This window comes from Macaca mulatta, chromosome 12, assembly GCF_049350105.2.
Source record: "Macaca mulatta isolate MMU2019108-1 chromosome 12, T2T-MMU8v2.0, whole genome shotgun sequence".
In the NCBI taxonomy this organism is placed as follows: Eukaryota; Metazoa; Chordata; class Mammalia; order Primates; family Cercopithecidae; genus Macaca; species Macaca mulatta.
The window spans coordinates 82168067-82190954 of NC_133417.1; the positions used below are offsets into that span (position 1 = coordinate 82168067).

Consider the following 22888-nt stretch of genomic DNA (forward strand, 5'->3'; position numbering starts at 1 on the left):
CAGGAGTTCCAGACCATCCTGGCTAACACGATGAAACTCCTTCTCCACTAAAAATCCAAAAAATTAGCCGGGCTTGGCGGCGGGCGCCTGTAGTCCCAGCTACTCGGGAGGCTGAGGCAGGAGAATGGTGTGAACCTGAGAGGCGGAGCTTGCAGTGAGCCGAGATCGCGCCACTGTACTCCAGCCTGGGTGACAGAGCGAGACCCTGTCTCAAAAAAAAAAAAAAAAAAAAAAAGGAGGAGGGATTTTTTTCAAGAAATGGAATGATGATAATGATCATAGCCACCGTTTGCTGAAGGTATGCCATGTGCTATTTCCTGTGCCCAGTTCACTTAGTTAATTCTAGGAAGACGATGTCACAGTAACATCAATCTAAAGATGATGAAACGGAAGCACACCCTATTGTAAAATCTAATGACATAACCTCTCTTTGCCTCAGTTCTTCACCTATAAAACAGGGAGAATGCTCCTCACCTCACAGGGTGTAGTAAGGATTGCGAAGGGCAGAAGAGTTTGTCAGAGCACTTTGTACCGTGCCCAGTGTTGCAGAGTCCAACAGACACAGCTGTTGTTAACAGCATTGCTAGACGTCCACATCTGTCTGCTTGGAGCTCACAGGAAAAGCTCATAGGAGAGAAAAGAGAGGAAATTGTTTTTTCTTTTCTTGGGCAAATATTGCTAATCATTGTAATTGGAAGTCAAGGATCAGACTGTTAGAATTTACTGAAAATAGTAAATCAATCTTAGAGAAGGGCAAAAAGAGAGAAACCCTCTGTGCCACCTTAAGGAAGAAAGGAAACCATTCTTTAAGCAAAATGGCAACTTCTGGCTAGTTTTTCCTCTCCTTTCATCCATGACCACACTGGTGGATGAGTTTCTGTTAAAGCACAGGAACAGCAGAGCATGCAAGCTTGAGCACAACCCACTTCCCTCCTTAAAAAAGGAGGCTCCAAGAAGTTCTTTTTACATGTTTAGCAAGGATACAATTTAGAGTTACAGTGACAGATTCTCAACATGTGTGCTGATGCCAAACCAACTAAGCCATCACAACAATGCTCAGACCTACACCTTGGCAGGAGCCTGCTCACATCTCCCTGACTCCAACCTGTCCATCTTCCAATTTACCCGCCACAATAACTTCCTATCCACATCCAGTTTACGTGCCTTGCCCTTTCCAGAACCTTCTTCCATGGTTTCCAGATGCCCTGTACAAACTTGAAACAGTGCACATGAGCACTGAAGACCCTCTATGGCAACCCCCAAGTTAGCCTTGTCACCCCCACTGGCCCAATATTCTGTCATAGTCCAGCTCATACCTGCACCATTGCTTGGGCTTCCAGCTGAAGCCTGAACCAAACAAAATCTACCAGCTTAAAAGAAAAGTCTAGTTAAAATGCTAGTTCCTCCAGGATATCCTCTCTGAGCACCCCAGTTAGAAGTCACATTTTCTCATCTGCACTGTCACAGCCTTGTCATGTATCACAGACTAGTTTATATAAAATATCAAGTTCCTAGAGGCAGTTAATGGACTTACCCTCACACTGACTGAGCAACTATTAAGTAAGCACCAGGCATGGCGCTAGACATTAGAACTACACAAAAGATTAAAATACAGTCTTTACTTAGAAGAACTCATATCCGAAGCAGAGGAGACAGAGAGGAGCAATTTGAAAAACAAATGTCCCTCAAGGGGGATACGTGCTGCATTATCTTGGAAGATTAAAACAGCTTCATGCCCTGAAAGTTTCCTAGGGTGTATATATACCTAATAAATATTTGTGGAATGAGTAAGTGTATATTATTTAGACTCACAATTCAGTATTTTCATTGTCTACCTAAGATATATGGGGTTAGAGTTCAAATTACTTAAGTAACAAAGATACCATGTTTTATATCATATATGACCCAACTACTAGTCATAGAAAAACTATTTAACATCATTCCCATTAACAATACTTCTAGGCCAGGCGCGGTGGCTCACACCTGTAATCCCAGCACTTTGGGAGGCCGAGGCGGGCGGATCACAAGGTCAGGAGATCGAGACCACGGTGAAACCCTGTCTCTACTAAAAATACAAAAAATTAGCCGTGCGCGGTTGTGGGCGCCTGTAGTCCCAGCTACTCGGGAGGCTGAGGCAGGAGAATGGCGTGAACCCGGGAGGCGGAGCTTGCAGTGAGCCGAGATCGCGCCACTGCACTCCAGCCTGGGCTGGGCGACAGAGCGAGACTCCGTCTCAAAAAAAAAAAAAAAAAAAAAAAAAACTTCTAAATTATTTCTTGGATATGCTACTGGAAATAAAGTATGATATCTTAAGAACTATTAACACACACCCCTTCAAATAAACAATAAAATAGATTGTAAGAGAACAAATGTGATAATATCTTCAAATATCCTTTAAAGAATTTTGCAGTGTGGACAATATAACAATCAACTGATTAATTGCTGATTAAGTGAATTTCCTTAGTGGACTCTAGTTACTGCCCTCAGGCTGATGGTCAGAAAAAGGATGAGAAGTGGGCTAACTTACTTTCCCCCCTTTACTCTCTTACCTCAGTATTCAGACTTCTTCAAAAAGTGCCTAGCAGAAAAGGTGGTTAAGCCCCAGAGAGATATGACATACATGATTTTAACTTTATCTCTCTGAAAATTAATAACAATGTTTAGTTTATCCTTTTGTTACCAATTCCTTGCAGTCATAGGTCTGAGAAATGGCAAACTTCAGCAGTAACAATTACCATATCAAATGTTGCTCTGCGTGAAGGAATCTGGACAAGCCACTCTACCTGGGTAAATAAAATATACCCAGAATCTACCTTTGTGGCGCTTTCATTATATTCCATGGCCTCTGTCTCATCACCTGCTTCAGGTGAGGATAAAAGGTATAAACAGGCTGCCACCTGGGGAGATGGCAGGCTTCCCTACCAAAAACAAGGAAGTAATATTCTGAGATTTCCTAAGAACAAGCAGCAAAGTCCTGGCTTCAAATGGTCCCTAGAAGTCCATGCACCACCATGGTTCCACTGGGGAGGGTATATCACCCAGGAGCATTAGGAATTGTATGGAGGTGAGGCGGGGTGCTTTCTGCTTGTCACAACGATCCTGTAAGGTGGAACAGGCCTCCGCTCCAAAGAGAAGTCCAGCCCATGCGTCAACCGTGCCCCCACTGGTCCACATGGAATGAGCTCCTTGAGTAGCGGCACTGTCCTGTCAATCTTTATAAAGTAGTCCCTCATCCTTTAGCAGCTGACAGAATGTCTGTAGGTCATCAGACAAAGCAAAAAGAAAGACGAGAGGGAAGGAGTAAAACAAGCAGAGAATAGGGATTATGGACAGTCAAAATCCCAGTTCTGCTATCTGCAAGCAGTGTGGTCCTGGCCAAATGACTTAACGTCTTTGAAAATGTTCATTTATTTTCCCCTTTCTTCCCCGTAATATTGCCAGTTCTGTCTGTATTCAGATGACTCCTAACTCCAAAGGCTGGTTCTTTTCACACCATAGGAAGTGAGCTGGTAACATGAATCAAGATGAAAGACTAATTGTTTCCTCAGTCTCCATTATTGCACAATTTACAGCACAATTGTACTGTTATCAAGTGAACTTTGGAAACCTGTAGCACAGAGCAAGAGCTGCGTGCTCACGGGGCCCCAGACTTCCAAGAGTCCTGCAGGGGCAGAAGGGAGGGAGACGAATGAGTTTCTGTCTAAGCGAGTCATGTCTACCTGCATCTCTCTGAGGAAGAAAGACTTTACTTTTCAGGATCAATAAGATATGAGGTTCCCCCAACTTTTCTTAAGATGCATTCCCCCTCCTTCCTGATCCTCCCACCAAGGGGTGGCCCCTGGATCACAATTTGGAAGTCACTACCCTAAGGATTTCACCAAACAGGCAGTGTGGTAAAGAAGTTTCTAACAGAGGGTGAAGTGCTGTTTCCGGAGGATAAGATACAACCTGCACCACAGGATGATTCCCATCCTTGGTCCTGGTCTCTGCTTGGGAACCAGCAGGAGAAGAACATGTGGGTTGGTGAGTGGGGGCACTGTAGCTGACACAAAGTAAACCAGCCCTGTTCCAGGCCATTAGGGTTGGTTTTTCTTTTTTCTATTGAGGCAGGATCTTACTCTGTTGCCTAGGCTAGAGTACAGTGGCATGATCATGGCTCACTGCACGTTCAAACTCCTGGGCTCAAGCCACCTTAGCCTCCCAAGCAGCTACAACTGCAGGTGTGCACCACCAGACCTGGCTAATTTTTTAATTTTTTGAGGAGACAGCGTCTCAATATGCTGCCCAGGCTCATCTCAAACTCCTGGTCTCTAATGATCCTCCCACCTCGACTTCCCAAAGTGTTGGGATTACAGGTGTGAGCCACCACACCTGGCCTAGGGTTGTTTTTTCTATGTATATTCTCTATGTCTCATTGAGAATCATCAAGAATAAAAATAACTTGAAAAATTGGCAACTTTTCCTACTGCAAGTAAAAAACTCTCATTTTCCTTAAAAAATGAGTTTTTTACTTGCAAGAGGAAGTCACTACCAGCACTCTTAATGGTTAAAATTTTTTTTTTCTTTTTGTGAAATATTCATGGTTCTTCACTACTCTCTAGATGCAACAGCAAGGCTCCCTGGCCCCAGTAGTGCAAAACAAACAAACAAACAAAAAGTACAGGTCCTTAGTTAGCCCTCAAGCACCTGAAGAAAAGGTATATAATTCCATCATGCATCATACCTCTGTGCCTGTTACCTTCACAAAAGGCAACAAACAACTATAATCATTCTTCCCTCTATTCTAGTCCCTTAGGCAAGGAATAGATTGGGTTTTACATCCATGTGCAGTATTATAATTTTATGCGGAAGCAGAACAGACAAGAGATTGTCAGGTCTGAAATAAAGCAAAATTCTATACACCTTATCAGTGGGCCCGCTACATACACAGTCAATACTGTCCTCATATTAAGGTCATTTCTTTCACACAGACATTGAAGGTACTAATCTACTCTGAATGTCCGCCACATTCCTGCAAAATAAATAAATAAATAAATAAATAAGGAAAGGACATTGAATGAGGAAATTCAAGAAGTGTATGCTGCATACAGCCTAAATCTTAACTGAAGTCCTTCTGTTTTGAGGTACATGAATCACATTATGTACACCATTCAATACGAAACTCCTAAGAACAAGTAAAATAACAGGATACCATTTTCTAAATCTTAAAGCAACAAACTACGGATGATTAGAATTAGAAAAGCATGCTTCCAGAAAGGTGACAAATCCACCTCCCCCCTCCCAAAGGGGCAATGGTCAAAGACAAGACTGGAATTGGGCCTTGAGAGCTCTGCCTGGCAACCCTGGCTGTGGAGGCCACAGTGGACAGTTACCCACTCTCTTCTGGGCCTGTTTGCACCATCTGTGGGGTGGGTGTATAGGGCTGGGGCTAAGCCAGCTTCACAAGCCCCCAACCACCATACCGTCAAGTCTGTCAAGTGGGAACGCTGCGCTGTGGCACGCACACCCACACACAATTTGGCAACAGTTTGGAAGTTAGCCCCAGTTTCCAAATATGTCAACCCAAAAGCCATTCAGGTAAACATAAGTGGGAGTCACTACAAAGTGGGACTTCATCAGGCAGATACAGAGAACCAAAAAATGAAGTTGCTAAAAGTTGCTGTAGAGATTTAAGTCTTTGTTTTTAATGGAGGAAGATAATGAGGCCCAGGAACATGGATTCCTAGAGTAAGACGGTGTTCCATCCTGGCCTCCAGGATGTCCAACACCTATCCCAAGCTTCTGAGCATTCTGTCCTCACTGGCTTCTCTCAGTGCTATTTCCAAATAACCTAGATTGCAAGTTATCACAGGCCACATTCCTGAAAAAACACGGAACAATCCTACTGACCCACTTCAGAGAAGCCCTTTCATAACAAAGTTACCCAAATCTTCTGGAGGGGTTTAATGAGCTCAGGTTATATATACTAAGTGAGTTTCAGACACTCGCCAGGCACCTTGAAACACAGTTCCTGAATGTAGGTGTTAAATGTAAGGCTGTGAAGGGCAGTGATCAAAGACAAAAGCACTTGCTTTCATGATTTAAATAAGACATCCTAACCAGTTTTCTAAATCACTACATACTTCAATGGGTACCAAGCATTGAGGTGGGTCTCCTAGGGCAGGGGTCCCCACCTGCTGGCTACAGACGGGTCAGTGGCCTGTTAGGAACCAGGCCGCAGAGCAGGAGGTGAGTTGTAGGCCAGCATTCCCACCTGAGCTCCACCTCCTGTCAGATTAGCAGCAGCAGATTATCAGAGAAGCCCGAACCCTGTTGTGAACTGAGCATGCAAGGGATGTAGGTTGCTGGCTCCTTAGGAGAATCTAATGCCTGATGATCTGAGGTGGAACAGTTTCATCCTGAAATCGTCCTCTACCTCCTTTTATGGAAAAACTGTCTTCCACAAAACCCATCCCTGGTACTAAAAACACTGTGGACTGCTGCCCTAGGGCACTGGCTCTCAAACCTGACTGCTCATTGGACTCCCCTCAGAACCTTAAAAAAATAGTGATGCCTGGGCCCCACCCCCAGAGATTTTGATCTCATGAGGGATATGGCCTGGGCATTAGTTTTTAAAATACTGATGGTGAGTCTAATATACAACAGCTTGAGAACCACTGCCGTAAGAAACAAACAGAAATATAAAAAGTGGAAACAACTCAAATGATCATCAACTGGATAAATAAAATGTGGTATAGCCATACAATGGAATAGTATGCAGCCATAAAAAGGAATGATGCTATTGATACAAGTTGCAACATTTTTAAACCTCGAAAACATACTATTGATACAAGTTGCAACATTTTTAAACCTTGAAAACATTGCTGTAAAAGAAGCCAGCAGCAGAAGGATAAATATTGTATGATTACATTTACATGCCATTCCATTTACATCATACGTCCAGAATAGGCAAATTCACAGATAGAGAAAATAACTGAGTAGTTACCAGGGGCCAGGAGAGTTGAGAGGAAATGGGAAGTGACTGCTAATGGATATGGGGTTCCTTTTGAGGGTGTTGGAAATTGATTACAGTGATGGTTGCATAACCCTATGAATAAACCACTAAATTCATAGGGTTCATAGGGTTGCATAACCCTGAATTAGATTAAATGGGTGAACTGTATGGTATGTAAATTGTATCTTACTTTAAAATACATCTATATCTATAAATTCTATGCACAGCTCTCAAGGAGCTATCTACTTAGAGAAAAAAAAAGATAAGTAAGACAAGTATCAAGAAAGATTTAAAATGCCATTAGAGAGGATCACCTAAGTAATACAGAAGGTAAAAACTATAAACTCAGAGGAGGCCTCAAAGCCAAAGTGATCCATATTTTTCTTTTCTTTTTTTTCTTTTTCTTTTTTGAGACAGAGTCTCGCTCTGTTGCCCAGGCTGGAGTGCAGTGGCACCATCTCGGCTCACTGCAAGCTCTGCCTCCCAGGTTCACGCTATTCTCCTGCCTCAGCCTCCTGAGTGGCTGTGACTACTGGCGCCCGCCACCACGCCCGGCTAATTTTTTGTATTTTTAGTAGAGATGGGGTTTCACTGTATAAGCCAAGATGGTCTCGATCTCCTGACCTCGTGATCCGCCCACCTCAGCCTCCCAAAGTGCTGGGATTATAGGCGTGAGTCACCGCGCCGGGCCTATTTTTCTTTTCTTACTCATTTTTCTTCTCTGATTTGAAAAAGCAATAGAGTTCAGAGCTTGTCAGTGTACAACTGATAATACAGGCCCTAAAGTCTCAGTTCTAACCTTATTTGGAATGGCTACTTAGCATTGCCTTAGAATTTAAAAAATATATATATATTCAGAATATAGGCTGTTGATGGACTGTAATGACTCTCAAGAGTCAATTATCAACAGGGCCTTTGAAAGATGGACTTGGAGGCCAGGTACAGTGGCTCACGCCTATAATCCCAGCACTTTTGGAGGCCAAGGCAGGCGGATCATCTGAGGTTGGGAGTTCGAGACCAGCCTGGCCAACACAGTGAAACTCCATCTCTACTAAAACTACAAAAATTAACCTGGCGTGGCGGCGCACACTTGTAATCCCAGCTACTCGGGAGGCTGAGGCAGGAAAATCGCTTGAACTCGGGAGGCAGAGCTTGCAGTGAGCCGAGATTGTACCAATGCACTCTAGCCTAGGTGACCGAGTGAGACTCTGTCTCAAAAAAAAAAAAAAGAAAGACGAACTTGGTGCTGTAAGTCCAAGTCCTACTTAATGCCCTGAACTTGTCTTTACTAGTACCAACAGTTTGGGCCAAATAAACTTACATGCTCAAATACACAAAAAGACTTTTAAACACCAGGATTTGCAACACACAGGTATTACAGTACATATGCCATAAAAACAAATGATTAAAAGTGCCTCCCCTACTCAAAGTTCTTAATATACTTAATAGTCATAGTTCAAAGTTATTATGGCAGAAGCTGACACATAGAAGGCTCAAACTTTAAGTAGCACAGGATGTTGTTCAACAGTCTTGTTTTCATGTCTGGGGTATAGTCTGGTATAAGAAAGCCATATATATTTCTCCAACAGTTTCTGAATGTTAATATTTAATATTATATACTTGAACATATTTTTGCTTTCATTTACAGAAAACATACCATTAGCAATTGAATAAATCTTGGCCTATACCTTAAAGCCCTTTTAATAAATGTTTGTTGGTGCTTATTTAAAAGCAGGTAGCAGTGAAATTTCAATAGCTCCTAGAAATTAAATGATCAAAAAAATAAACTCTGTTCTCTATTTATGGCAAACTTACAATGAATAAACATTTCTACAGTCAGAGATGAAGACAAGCAGGTTAAAAATGACATCTAGTAAACTTGTCCTCCTCTACCCTGGTGTGCAACATATTTCAGTCAACTTTCAGAAAGTGGCTGGACCAAGCACTTAAATGCCCTAAGGCTGACCTGGACTAACTTTTAGGCAAATCATCCATCAGATCCTATAAGTCCTGCAGCACACTTAATTCAGACAAATAAGACAATAATTCCAAAAACAACTTGTTTAACAATAAGGACTAAGAAAGTGTTTAATTTTGAGATGTACTATTCTCAAAGACCCAAGTTAGCTTCAACTAGATAAGACTTGAGCCCTTATGCTTGCTATAGTTCAAAAGTGCCAAAACATGAGATTAGGGTTGAATTTGCGCCATCAGGTTTCTGCTAGCTGTTTTCAACTCAAATTTTCCCCATTCTGCTCTTTCCTTCAACCTGGTTTAACCCTGTCCGTCACAGTCTTCACCATATTCTTACTACCAAACTTATTTTTGAGCACTACTTCAAAACAAAAAGCGCCAATGGAACAGAAGAAATGTACCAACTAGCAAGGCGAACAAAGGCAAAGACTCCAGTAGCAAAGAGATTTAATTAAGAACAAAGGGAAACAGTTCCTGAAAACTGTGAGGCAGAATCTTAGACATTGCCAAGACCCCAGGAATTTAAAAAACTTATTATATTAAGAAACAGGCTGGCGCAGTGGTTCACACCTGTAATCCCAACACTTTGGGAGGCCGCGGCGGGTGGATCACCTGAGGTCAGGAGTTCGAGACCAGCCCAGCCTGGCCAACATGGTGAAACCCCATCTCTACGAAAAATACAAAAAATTATCCGGGAGGTGAGTGCCTATAATCCCAGCTACTCTGGAGGCTGAAGCAGTAGAATCACTTGAACCCGGGAAGTGGAGGTTGCAGTGAGCCAAGATTAGGCCACTGCATTCCAGCCTGGGCAACAGAACAAGATTCCATCTCAAAAACAAAACAAAACAAAACAAAACAAAAAAACAGTCCTGCCTCTCTAAATTGAACCCACCGAGGCTTCTGTGTCTTCCTGAAAAGGACCACAGTGGGTAATCCCATTGATGGGTTGTATTCACTCTCCCAGCATTTAACAAGGTCCACCTCCCCCAGTCATACAGTGATTAAGTGTCTTGCTAAATGGAAAAGCTGCAAACATCAATCTTTTACATTCTAGCCTCTCCTTCCCCCAGAATAGGCAAATCTCAACTTACTCACCTTTTGAAGTGTGAGTTTTTCTTCCTATTTAAAGTTTAAGGAGTTTTGGTAGTCTGGAAGTGGTGATTAGGAGCCCCCAGGAGTCAAACCTGTTTGAATGCTACCTTGGCCACTCAATAGTTTGGTCACCTTAGCAGGTCTTGGCCTTTCTCTGTGCCTCTTTCCTAACCTAATGCCTGATCTAACTATTATCTCTGGTTTTCCCAACCTGGAAACCAGGGATAATAGTATTTCCCGTGAGGTTACTGTAAAATTATGCATGTGAAGCAATTATGTTTGGACCCAGGGAAGTGCCCAGTAACTTATCTATTATTATCTTAGTGCCAAATTCTTCCTGCATACTGAAAAGATAACCCACGTTCAAGGAACAGTTAAGGAGGAAATACTGACACAAAACCCCCTTTTAATGTCTTCAGTCAGGACAGAGGAAATTCCCAGAAAAAAAAATGTACTTGTTGTGTTCCTTTTTTTCACGCAGCTTTGTTAAACATGATTTATCCTCAATAGAAACAAATCTTAAGAAAAATGATGCATTTGGCTTTCAACTTTTCCTGGTAATCCTAAAGACAGAGTCGGTTTTCCCCCAACGTTGCTTATAACAACCCAGGGCAAGAAAGAAAGATTTCAAAATGGCCCAAGTTATTTTTAATGCGGAAAAGACTGATGTGAGTTATGCATTTATCCTCCTACATGCTGCTTCCACAACCTCTCAAGAGATTTTTCACATATCTAAAAAGTCAAGTTGGTCTTTGCTTAACATTCATTCAGGAGATGAGAGGCCTGTCCTATTTTTCTTTTGTTTGACTTAAACATAATCTCATCGGTCTATTTCAATATCAGCTTCATCCCTCATCCAGGAAAGTACTTTATCTCTCCAAGACACCCTTGAAAAGAGTAATGGATGTTCCTTCCACCTAATGGGGATACTGAATCTAAGGCTCTCCTTACTGCCCTGTTTATCAACACATCCTCTGCACAGAAGGTGAAAAACTACATCCTACTACCACTTCACACCTGGAGAGTTTTTTTGACAAAAGATCAAGAAAATGTTTGACTCAGTTCAAATCTTTATGGATGACAACAATCTAATATGAATCATAAACGAAATCAATTCTAAATTTTCTTGTTCTTTTTCTGTTTTCAAATATGCAAATCGATATCTGATTACAAAGGCAGAAAAGCAGTTATTTTTATCAAACGTAATTGAAAAATACACACTTAATGCAGTACATATGTTTTATGCATTTTTGTATATGGAATGTTATATTACACAGCAAAGAAAGAAAAATTTAATAGAGGGTTGTAGACAATTCGGGAAATTAGAAAAACCAAAGTTCATTTTTATCATATATCCTTCGGTCAAACAAGCATTCCTATAGATAACTCTTGAACAGCAGCTATTAAATAAATCGTAAAGTACAATTTACTTCTTCCCTAGTTGGAACCAGAAGAATATAATCCCAATCAAGATTGGGGAAAAGTTCAAGACAACTTTAAAGGGGGAAAAAAAGGCACAATTAATACATTGTCTATAACTTAAAACTTTACAATAGATCTTTGGAATTAACCTAAGACTTTACATTTAACAGCATAAACGAATTTACCGTACATCAAGTACACGTTTCCTTGAATTCCAATTTTTTTCCTAAAATTCATTTACAAAAGAAATTAGAAATATAAATATCTACTTTTAAAGTTTCTACAAGGATGAGCTGAAACTTCTTTTCACTTTTATAACAATTTACAGAAATTAGCATGTGTTTTGAAACGCAAGCGTTCCACTCTCTGCCCCTGCAAAAGAGGGTGGACATGTTAAGAAACTGAGGCAAATTCTCAACTGAAAAGGAAAAATATATAAAGTACTCAGGGAAGAAATAACAGCTGAAAGCAAAAAATTATTAACAAACTAAAAGCAATAGAAATTCTAATCTACACTCGCAACTCTTACCCTTGACAGCACAGAAGAGAATCTCCTGTCTTACACATTTTGGAATTGCAATTCTGAAACGCTAAATCCAAAGACAAAGCCGCTCTGGGGAAAATAACAATTGCGCAACAGATCAACAGCTCCAACTTGTCCCTTGGCCCTGGCGCGGCGAGGTTTGCACGCTATAAAGCAGGAAAGGGCCAACCGAGGGCTGCTGTGACGGCCAACAGACCGCTGTCACAGAGGCCAAAGCCACGCGCGCGGTGCGCGCCACCAGGGGGCACCGCGTCCGAACTAGACGCCCCGGGTGCCGCCGACTCCGGCCTCAGAGTCCGCTGCCCTCGCCCGCACTTTCCCGCGGCGTTGCGAGAGGCCAACTCCGGGTGCCCGGGCCCGAACCCCTCCCCGGCCGAGAAAGTGCGCGGGGCCCGGCTCAGCCGCCACACGTCGGGGCTTCTGGGCCCGCTGGGCACTTCAGGCGCTCCTCCCTCGTCCCGGGGTTGAGCTTTCAAGAAAGCTCAAGGCTGCCAGAGAGTGATCCGACAGATGGATGACTTCGCAAAGCAGCGCCCACAGACGGCCCAGCGGTGTGAGCGCGCCGCAGCCCGCACACACGGAGGTCTTGGGGCGCGGCGAAGGGGCTCTGGGTCCCAGCACGAAGGCGACCTCAGTTCCCCCGAGAGTGGCCCCGTGACTAGGCACATTTTTGCCGGCTCTGAGGCGGGGGAGCCGCGCAGCCCCGGAAGGGCCGGGCCGCGCCGGCTCAGACGGCCAGCGTCCGCCCCTCTTGCCCCGCCGCCCGCCGGGCCGCTCAAACTTAGGGGCTCCGAAGCCCAGCTCTGGGGACCGGGGACGCGGCTGGATTCGCCCACCACTGCCCACGCCCGCGGGCTCAGTCCCCAGACCTTCCCGCAACTTCCCACCCGTTCGCCCTCGGGCTCGTGGTCGGTCGGACCACCCGGCCGCGTCCCCGCTGCCCCTCCCCACCCTGCCCCAGCGCAAGCGCGGCGGCTCCAGCCAGCGCTGCGGTCCTGGCTCTGGCCGGACGTGGAGGAAGCCGGCTGCGGCTATCCCTCCCGGGCCGCGGTTCCCTAGCTCCCCCGCCCCCGTCCCGGCACCACCGCAGGGCCCAGAGGGCCGAGGCAGCACCTGCTGGGACGGGAGTCCCGGCGGCGGCAGCTCCAACTCCATCATGCTGAGCTGGGGACCGTGTGTTGGGGCTCCCCGACGGCGGCCCCGTTCCGGCTGCCAAGGCGCGGCGCGGACAGGGCGGCTCTGGTGGCGGCAGCGGCGTCGGTGGCTCCTCCGGGCTCCCCGGCACTCGCTGATCGGCGACACGCCGGCGGGCCCCTGCCCCGCTCCGCCTCCCGCCCCAGAAGGGCGGGGCAAGAGCCTGGGCCCTTCCTTCCCCCGCCGGCCGCGCGGGCTGAGCTTCCGAAAATCCCCCACCCGCGCCTGGGCTGACGCAAGAAGCTCGCGGTCCGGGGGCGGGAAGGGACTGCCAGCTGGGGTCCCAGCAGGCGGGGGATCGAGAGGAGGCCACAGTTAGCGCCCCGGTGCCGGCGTTCAGTTGCCCTCCCCCGCAAATAAGGGCAGCGCTCTAGCCCGCGAGATAAAGAGTTATTTGCGAAGGTCGCTGGAGTTCGGACGCTTTGAAACAGTTTAAACAGTTGGAACAAACACACCCGGAGCCCCGGAAAGGCGTTGGTGTAGGAGCTGCGCCTCCCTGATTTGGAGTTACAGAACCTTGCCCTGCTTTTATCTCACTTTACCGCCCGAGAGTGGCGCCAGCCGGGGTGGGGGGCTAAAGGTTTGGACCCAGGCCGTGCCACTGCCAACTGCCCTCCCGCCCTTGCTCCCCTCCCGGGCTGGGGGCAGTGGGCCCTGCCCAGGGGAGATGTGGACAGCGCCGGGAGCTCGTGTTCGCAGTCACCCTGAACGCTCTCCTCTGAACTCCCACGTGTCTCCGTCAAGGGCAAACGGAGAAGTCCCTTTAGGTCGGAGAGTGGTCAGTATTGCCTACCCAGAGCTGGGAGAAAAACGGGAACCGCAAGAGAACTTCTTCCCACTAAAGCACAGCCACCACGCCACAGATGGCGCCCTTCAACAGTGTGTAATACCACAACATGCTATGATCTTTTAATCTTTACAAATTTCTTTTTCACGTACTCACAAAATAGTACAAATTTTAAAAAGTTACAAAAACGTTTGTATAGTATTGGCTCATTTTATAAAAACATGTGCCCAGAAAAAAATTGAAGGATAGTTACCAATATATTAAATGCTGTGGAATCAATGATTTTTATCTTTTTCCTTGCTACTTCCAAGTATGCTTTAAATCTGCAATGCGTATGTGTTATGTCTTACATTAAAAACAATTATTTAAACATTAATTATTGCCCAGAGAAAACTTCAAGTATTTGAAATCAGGAATATTGTGAAACGGGTTCAAAGAGGATAGATAAATGGTTTGGTTTTGTTTTTTTCTTTCCTCTTACGCATTTACAGTCTTTCTAACTCTTTAACAAGACTGGTTTTCAGTTTCTACCTTCCTGGAATTATTCAGAACCAGGTGAAGTAGATAATACTGGCAGTGGTTTTACTATTTCATTCAAAAACCACACACACACACACACACACCCCTGACTATAGCGATCAACGCCCAAAAAACTGCAGAGCTTACTTTCTCTCTGTTGCATAATTTGACACTCCCAGGATTTATGTGTAAATTTGTATATTCAGATATTCCTTGAGATAAGTGAAGCCTACATTAATTACTTGTAATTGAAGCAAGCTTCTTCAATTCCTATTAATTCCTTTCAGCTGTTATGTGAAAACCCTGCAACATTATCTGCACAATGAAAACAAGTTAGGAGAAATTGTTTGCAAAGGACCTCACATGAAAGATGCAGAGACATAATAATAAAATAACATTTCTGAGTCCAAGAGAAAGACAAGAGTAAATTGTTAACAATTCAAGTTACTTATTAAAATTACGACATCAGAGAAGGTAGACAATGAACCTAGCAGGTAGGAGATACCAGAGTCATATGACACGGTTACTGCTCTAAAGGAGTTTATAATTTGGTGTTTCCTTGTTAAGCCACAAAATTTCCATTGAGTTTAGACTGAATGAAATAACCTTCACTTTTCCAATGCTGCAATTTGCTGAGAGTATGTTATTTCAGGCACCTGCAGAGTACATATTTTCAAAGGGAGGAGAGCAATATGATAAGAGTTTGAACATGTTTAAGAAAAACAAACAGTAAGGAAAAGCTATTTGGCATTTGGTTTTGTCAAATAAAGGGAACCCCATTCTCAAGACCACCCATGTCACGGAGGTGCCCAGTCTTGGCAGACTCTGGAATGTGATTGTCTTCATATGAAAGCCTGAGCCCTTGCTTTGCCCTCCAAACCTGCCTATTGTGTTAGGAGGGCACAGATACTGCATATTGAGAAGCTCCGGAGGAGCAAGAAAGAGCGAGAAAGAGGAGGTGCTGGTTTTTCTCAGCTGTCTTGCTGCCGTGGGATCCTTTTTTGCTGCCAGGCTCTCCTAGCTACTATCTGGAAAAAATACCCTTCAATTGGTTTTGTGTTCTATTGACTCTTGTACCTTTTCATTGATGTCTGAATTATTTGCTGTATTTGGGAAGACAGCCCTCCCTACATGCTTCAGATGCGTCCATTGTAATACCTTACTCCAGATTTCTCATAAAAAATTAGTATCCTCGGCTGGGCGCGCTTGCTCACGCCTATAATCCCAGCACTTTGGGAGGCCGAGGCTGCGGATCACGAGGTCAAGAGATCAAGACCATCCTGGCCAACATGGTGAAACCCTGTCTCTACTAAAAATACAAAAATTAACTGGGTGTGGTGGCGCATGCCTGTAGTCCCAGCTACTCAAAGAGAGGCTGAGGCAGGAGAATTACTTGAACCCAGGAGACAGAGGTTGCAGTGAGCCGAGATCACACCACTGCACTCCAGCCTGGTGACAGAGCGAGACTCCATCTAAAAAAAAAAAGGTATCATGAAGTCTGGATAATGGTGATGCATCAACCCATTAATTCCACCTTCTTTGTGCTCTAATCTGCCAAGTTGCAAGGCACAAGAAAGTACCGATTGTTTCAAAATCTTCCATCATTTTGAGGCTTCTTCCTCTTTCTGTCACTTCCTCTCAATTGTTCTCCATGTTTAAGCCAGAAAATATTCAGAATCTTTTAGAATTGTAGTTGAAATTCTACTCTGTCCAGCACAAAGTACAGAAAGCTTCTAAAAATGGCACCCAGTAAACCACCCCTCCTGATATTGAGGCATTTGTCTAGTCCCCTCATATTGAACTAAGCATGGCTGGCCCTGCAACTTGCTTTAAGTTATGGAAAGAGGCCAGAAGTGACATTATGCCAGGTTTTAACTTAAGCTTGAAAAAGGCCTGACAGCTTTTAATTTTATATTCTTGGAAGTCATCCATTATGCATAGAGGTCTGACTACCTTGATGGAAAGAGAGGCCATGGGAAAAGTCATGGAAGATGAAACTCTAAATGGAGATAAAGAGACTATGTGAACCAACACACCAGACATATGAATGAAGAAACCATCTTGGACCTTCGAGTCCACCTAGTCAAGCCCCCAGAGAACTCCAGCCCCAGCTGCTATATGACTGCAGTCACATACAAGAGACTGTAAGCAAGACCAGCAGAAGACTGCCTGGCTAAGCCGAGTCAACACAAAGAACTGTGAGAAATTATAATACATTGCTTTCAGCCATTAAATTTGGGGGTGGTTTGTTTCATAGCAATTGATAACAAAAACAGCATACTGTATGGTGACTATCAAAGGCAGGGTTTCCCCCGGCTGCTTTTTGTTAATCAACATTGGGAGCACATACAGGGAGTTGGTATTTGGTGATTTAATAAAGACTCAGACTCTCAGAAGAAAATTGACTTCCCTGGGAATGAGGAAGCTGCCTTTCCCATAACATATGTTTGTTGCTACATACAAGGTAAAAAACTTCATCACACCATGCATCAGTTTCATTTTATTAGGTAGATGGTGGACAGATATTCTTATCAAAATACACTTCAGAAACACAGACATTTCATCAATGAAGTAGACGGAGGGATAAACGCATACAGAGGTTCTGACCTTGATATGACCTCGTTTGTACCAGTTATGTAAGATACTCACTGAATATCTGCTTAGGGAGTTTGAACTTGAGAAGCAACCTGCCCAGTGGATAAACTAAACTCCAGTATAGGCCAGTCGCGGTGGCTCACACCTGTAATCCCAGGGAAGCCAAGGTGGGCGGATTACCTGAGGTCGGGAGTTGGAGATCAGCCTGACCAACATGGAGAAACCCCGTCTCTATTAAAAATACAAAATTAGCTTGACGTGGTGGCGCATGCCTGTAATCCTAGCTACTCGGGAGGCTGAGGCAGGAGAATTGCTTGAACCCGGGAGGCGGAGGTTGTGGTGAGCCAAGATTGCGCCATCGCACTCCAGCCTGGGCAACGAGAGTGAAACTCCATCTCAAAAATAAATAAGTAATAAACTCCAGTATAGCAGTGTTCAAAATAATTGGTGTATTAGTTTCAAAACATACCCATATCCTTGGTTCCCTGGAGTGTACACCTGACTGTGCAAATTACTGGTAAAATGAACTGTACATCTCCAAAGCCAGTTTTAACTCGTGTAGTTTCCTGCTCATAAGAGAAAAAGTATCTTGCAGCAACAGCAATTCAGTGAGTAAACAGAAGAAAGTTTGAAAGAGTCCTTTGAATTTTATGTGTTGATACCTATATAAATATATATGCACAGGAAAAAAAGACAGAATGCACATACTCCAAAATGTTAACCATAATTATTCTGACTAGATGGAGACTGATGACTTGTTTTCTCATTTTTCCGTGTTTGCATTGTTCTAAAGAAATAAACATGCATTACTTGTTTTTTTTTTTTTTTTTTTTTTTTGGAGACAGGGTCTTGCTCTGTTACCCAGGCTGGAATGCAGCCGTGCATTCGTGGCTCATTGCAGTCTAGACCTCCTGGGATCAAGTAATCTTCCCACCTCGGCCTCCTGAGTAGCTGGGACGACAAGCATGCACCACCATGCCCAGTTAATTGTAAAATTTTTTGTAGAGGGGGCAGTCTCACTATGTTGACAAGGCTGGTCTCAAACTCCTGGCCTCAAGCAGTCCTCCTGCCTCAGCCTCCCCAAATGCTGGGATTACAGGCGTGAGTTATTGTGATTGGCCAAAATACATTACTTTTATAAGAAGAAGAAAAAAGGTGGGAGTAGGGTGTGGGAGTAAGGAAAGAACGCTTGCTTTTCTCCTATGCCACTGAATCTGTTTTATTTCCAAATTGAATTTTAACCACAAGCTTTGCAAATCTTTCCATTTTGTATTTATTTGAGTGGAGCCTGGAGAATTTTACCACATCTTTAAGTGTAGTTGTTGTAAGGTTCTAAATATCCTTTCTCTTTCAGTTTACTGCTATATTTGCAAAGTTTAACTCAGCAGAACATGAGTTACCAAAGACAAAATATTATGAATAGAGATTAAGAACTGCAGCCTCTCAATAATATGCAAAGTGGCCCAAACATAACATTGCTTTGTGGGGAAAATAAAATACAGAAAAACATTATGCCTAGAGCTATGTCTTCAAGGCCAGTTCTCAAATATTAATAATAGGAGTAGAATATCAGATAATTTTCATTTCCATCTTTGTATTTTTCTGTATTATTCAAATCTTTACAGAAAGCATTTTTAGAATTAAGGGATAAAAACAATTAAACCATTTCCACTTTGAAGAAACAAAAAATAGACTACAATGAATGGAAGAGCAGAGCATCCTCATAAACAGACCTTACAGACAATCTATAACATTCTTGGAGGCTGGAAAATAAAAAAGGGAAATGAGGTTTGCCAACATAATTGTCTTCTGATACTTTCTATTCCAGGGACTGTCATGCCCTTTGAGTAATATGAGAATTTTAAAAAACCTTAGAAATCTTCTGGCCCGGAGATGGGAAGTAAATTTCACTTTGATTGCCAATTCTGATGCATTGGTAGTGACTGCCTACAATGCTTTGGTGAAAAGTATTCAGAAACAGCTTCCCAATTTGGTAGAAAAAGTTCAATGATTGATTAACAATGTCTGCCAAGGGCGCAGAATTATGAGAGTGGTGGCGCATATCAGGTATGTTTCTTCCTTGATATAGTCCAAACTCCTACTTTTACATTTGAGGAAACTGAAGAGTGAAGTGGTTACTAATGACCACAGAGGTAATTACTGGCAGAACCAGAAACAGAATAACATTTCCTGACTCGTGGTATTATGTTCTTTGCATACAACGAATCGATTTTTTTTTTTTTGGTTGCTTTTTTGTTGTTTTTTGATACGGAGTCTCGCTCTGTTGCCCAGGCTGCAGTGTAGTGGTATGACCTCGGCTCACTGCCACTTCCGCCTCCCGGGTTCAAGTGACACTCCTGCCTCAGTCCCTGAGTAGCTGGGATTACAGGCATGTGACACTATGCCCAGCTAATTTTTGTATTTTTTAGTGAGATGGGGTTTCACCATGTTGGCCAGGCTGGTCTCGAACTCCTGACCTCAGGTGACCCACTTGCCTCAGCCTCCCAAAGTGTTGGGATTACAGGCGTGAGCCATGGCGCCTGGCCAACTTGGACTTTTAAAGGCAAATCTAGTACTGGGCCAGACCTAAAGGATAAGGCATAAATTTTGTTGACATGTTAGCACATTATTTTTGGAGGGGATTAATAATCTAGCTTAATGATAATAATTATTGTATATATTTTATAAACACTCCCTACAAATCAGGGAGATGCGATTAGGCCCAATATTACAAATCAGAGGTGACAAAACAATTACGTGACTGGCTCAAAGCTCAAGGAAATGACTATCTGACAATGGCCCAGGTTTCATCTACTCTAGGTCAGGTCTCTGTAGAGTCTCTTGGCTTGTGCTGTATTTATTGAGAGTACTCACAGCAAAACTCCCTAAAGATGACATTTTTCCATATTCTATTTAATTAATTCCCCAAGGACAAAATGATGAAGTATTTTTCACTAGAGAGAAAACTTGCAAACAAATAGGAGAACAGGATTTCTACATTTAAGAACTTCAGTGTGAAGTGTAGGGAGAAAGTAAACGAGCTGTTTGCAACTTTAGTCTCTCTACCTACCGGCAGATTTTTAATTTTTCTTTTTTAATGAAAAGGTCTAAGAACAAGAATCAAAATGTCCTGAGAAGACTATAAGGTATTAAAACCCTTTTGCTTCTTCCAATAAATTAAATTCCTCTAACTGTGTGATTCTAAAAAGCCTAACATGCAGATAACTTTAATGTCAGTTTAGAGCTATCCCTCCTGTAAGATTCAGGTAACTTGTTCATCACGTTTTCTTTCTCCTGATGAAAGATGGAATATTTTAGTCTTTGGAGTTCATAAACTGTCAAAACTTTGTAATGGTGAATGTGTGAATTCACTTGCCTTTTTCCCTGCTAACAGTTCTTGTGTGCTTACTATGCATAATAACCCGAAATTTTAGATTCTTGATTTCTCTACAACATATTAGGGATATGGAAAGCAATAACAACACAACAAAAACAACAAGTATTTATTGTGTGCTAAATATGGCCCATGTACTTTATATGGGTTATATCATTTAATCCTCTAAGAAAACCCAAGACATAGGTCCTTTACTGTCCCACTTTAGAAATGAGGAAACTGAGACCTGAAGAGGCAAGATAATTTTATCTATGGTCAAGCGGTTAGTAAGTAGCTGAACAAGTCACTGACTTTAAAGTTCTTAAGCATGAAGATATGCTGCGTCCCACGCGTGGTTCAAAAAATCATAAGGGTTCATTAGGGAATTTGGGTAGAAATGTTTTCTGAAATGAGTCACCAAAAACGATCCAAGCAATTTATGTTTCATTTTAAAAACAACAGTTGAATACTTAGTGAGAGAGTTTGAGGGAAGACTCTGTTGAGTTAAACATGGATTCTACGCTGAAGGTCCTTATAGTCCAGTAATAAAACATCACACTTGCCCAGAGTCAGGAAGTAGCTGATGATGCAAAAGAGGCAAACAGTTGATGTAGCCAACCTGATAGCTGAGGTCAGGGGTTTCTCTTTTCATTTTCTGCAAAATCCACATAATATTTTAAAAATACCTTTAATGAGGTCTAATTGATACAAAATAAATTACGTATATATAAAGTATACAATTTGATAAGTATACACACACAATTGTAGTTACAATTTGCATTTTCCTGATGACTAAAGATGTTGACCATCTTGTCATGGCACCGTGGTTTTAATACACAATGTAATATTTTCTATACATTGACTGAGAGGAAGGTATATACTCCTAAAATATGCTTTATTGTTAAAAACTTTGCTGATTACATAATCAAAGAGGAGTTATGGTGAAACAGTATTATTAACTATTGATAAAATGACACAAAAATTCCAGAAAATATAAATATGCAACTTAACACAAACTTGAGTTCTTACAAAAGGAAACTATAAAATACCAAACTTTTACTTTCAACTGGTGCCTCAGAATTTTTTCTACTACCACGCGCTGGTGGACCTACTAATGTTTTCTGAACTGCATTGAGATGCAACAACTATTACCTGTTTCTTTCTTTTTCTTGACTGTTCTTCCCTTAAATTCCTAGATGACACCATTAACAATTTAAATCAAATTGGTTAAAATATCTATTATCTATCCTAAAAAAGTCACTGTAATTTTTTTATTTTTTATTTTTTAAAAAGCTCTAAACACTGAATAGATGTTTTGTGACAATACGGATTCATAAGCTAGAGGGAGATTTTTTTGTACACTATATATGGAGACATTTCTTCCTAAAGTTTGCCCAATCTAGCCTCCTGGGAAAGTAAGTGCTATATTAGCAGGAAATACATCTTTTCAATTGCCCACTCTGGTTGGAAAATTAGATAATACCAACACTTGCTCTCCTTATAATCAATTCAATTTAATTTAAGAACACTGTTGTGTACTGTGTGAAGTGCCTCAGGTAAAACTTGAGTTTATTGAGCATTATGTACAAAGCTCTCCTTCCAAACACTTTATATGTGTCATTACTGATACTAGCAATAACCATTTTACAGGTGATAAAGCTGAGTTCAATCTGATTCAGTAACTTGGCCAAGATTCCGTGGAAGAGCTCATGTGAAATTCTAGATTTGGCTGTTTCAAAACCTTTGCTCTTTTCACTGGGCCAGGCCCCAAGACACCTCCCAATGCTTTGTGAATAATTAAACATTGTGGGGATCGTGATCTATATGACAGTATTTGCCATAGACCTCATTTAATTGTATGACATTATTTGCAGGGTGAAGTATAATTTTATGCAACTGGGATATCATAAAGCTGTATAAACTGTGCCGTAATTTTCATGTTGGAATTCAATTTAAGATTTCCATGTATTTGTTTTTGCTTTCTTGATTAAGGCTTACTAACCGTCTGCTCTTGATCCAAATCTGTAAATACATAAAACAGAAAATACGAGGGCTCCTAGAAACCTCTATCTGATTGCTAGTGGCTCACTAGAAGAATATCACTCTAAGATTTTGTAGTCTGATTCTGTAGTCTGAGGTCTTCAAAGCTCACAATCAGCACCAGATTCTATCAGATTATCATATTCAACTCAAGTTGTGTCTTTTACTACAGATCACCTTCATAATTTCAAAAATGTGTACCCTGCTCTGAGCGAGCTATGCATTGATCATTCACTGCGAGTGAATGCCTTATTTTTCAGAAGGCTTATGTAGAAAGAGTGTGTTAGGAGAAGAGTCACACCAATGTGACTAGAAGAAGAAAGATCAAGTATCTTTTAAAAACATAATAATATA

General features: G+C 42.5%; 1 protein-coding gene across 3 annotated transcripts in view; it reads right to left on the reverse strand.

Annotated features, from left to right (window-relative positions):
- NFE2L2 (NFE2 like bZIP transcription factor 2) overlaps window positions 1-13333 on the reverse strand; it is a 35121-nt gene extending 21788 nt beyond the window's left edge. The window contains exon 1 of one of the 3 annotated variants that reach the window (XM_015110368.3): window positions 12012-12146. Coding sequence is in view for 1 of the 3 variants with exons in the window: in NM_001257607.1 (NP_001244536.1) it covers window positions 13140-13184 (45 nt within the window). In the remaining 2 variants the exon portion in view is untranslated. 3 annotated transcript variants of the gene reach the window in all.
- Window positions 13334-22888: the final 9555 nt, after the last annotated feature.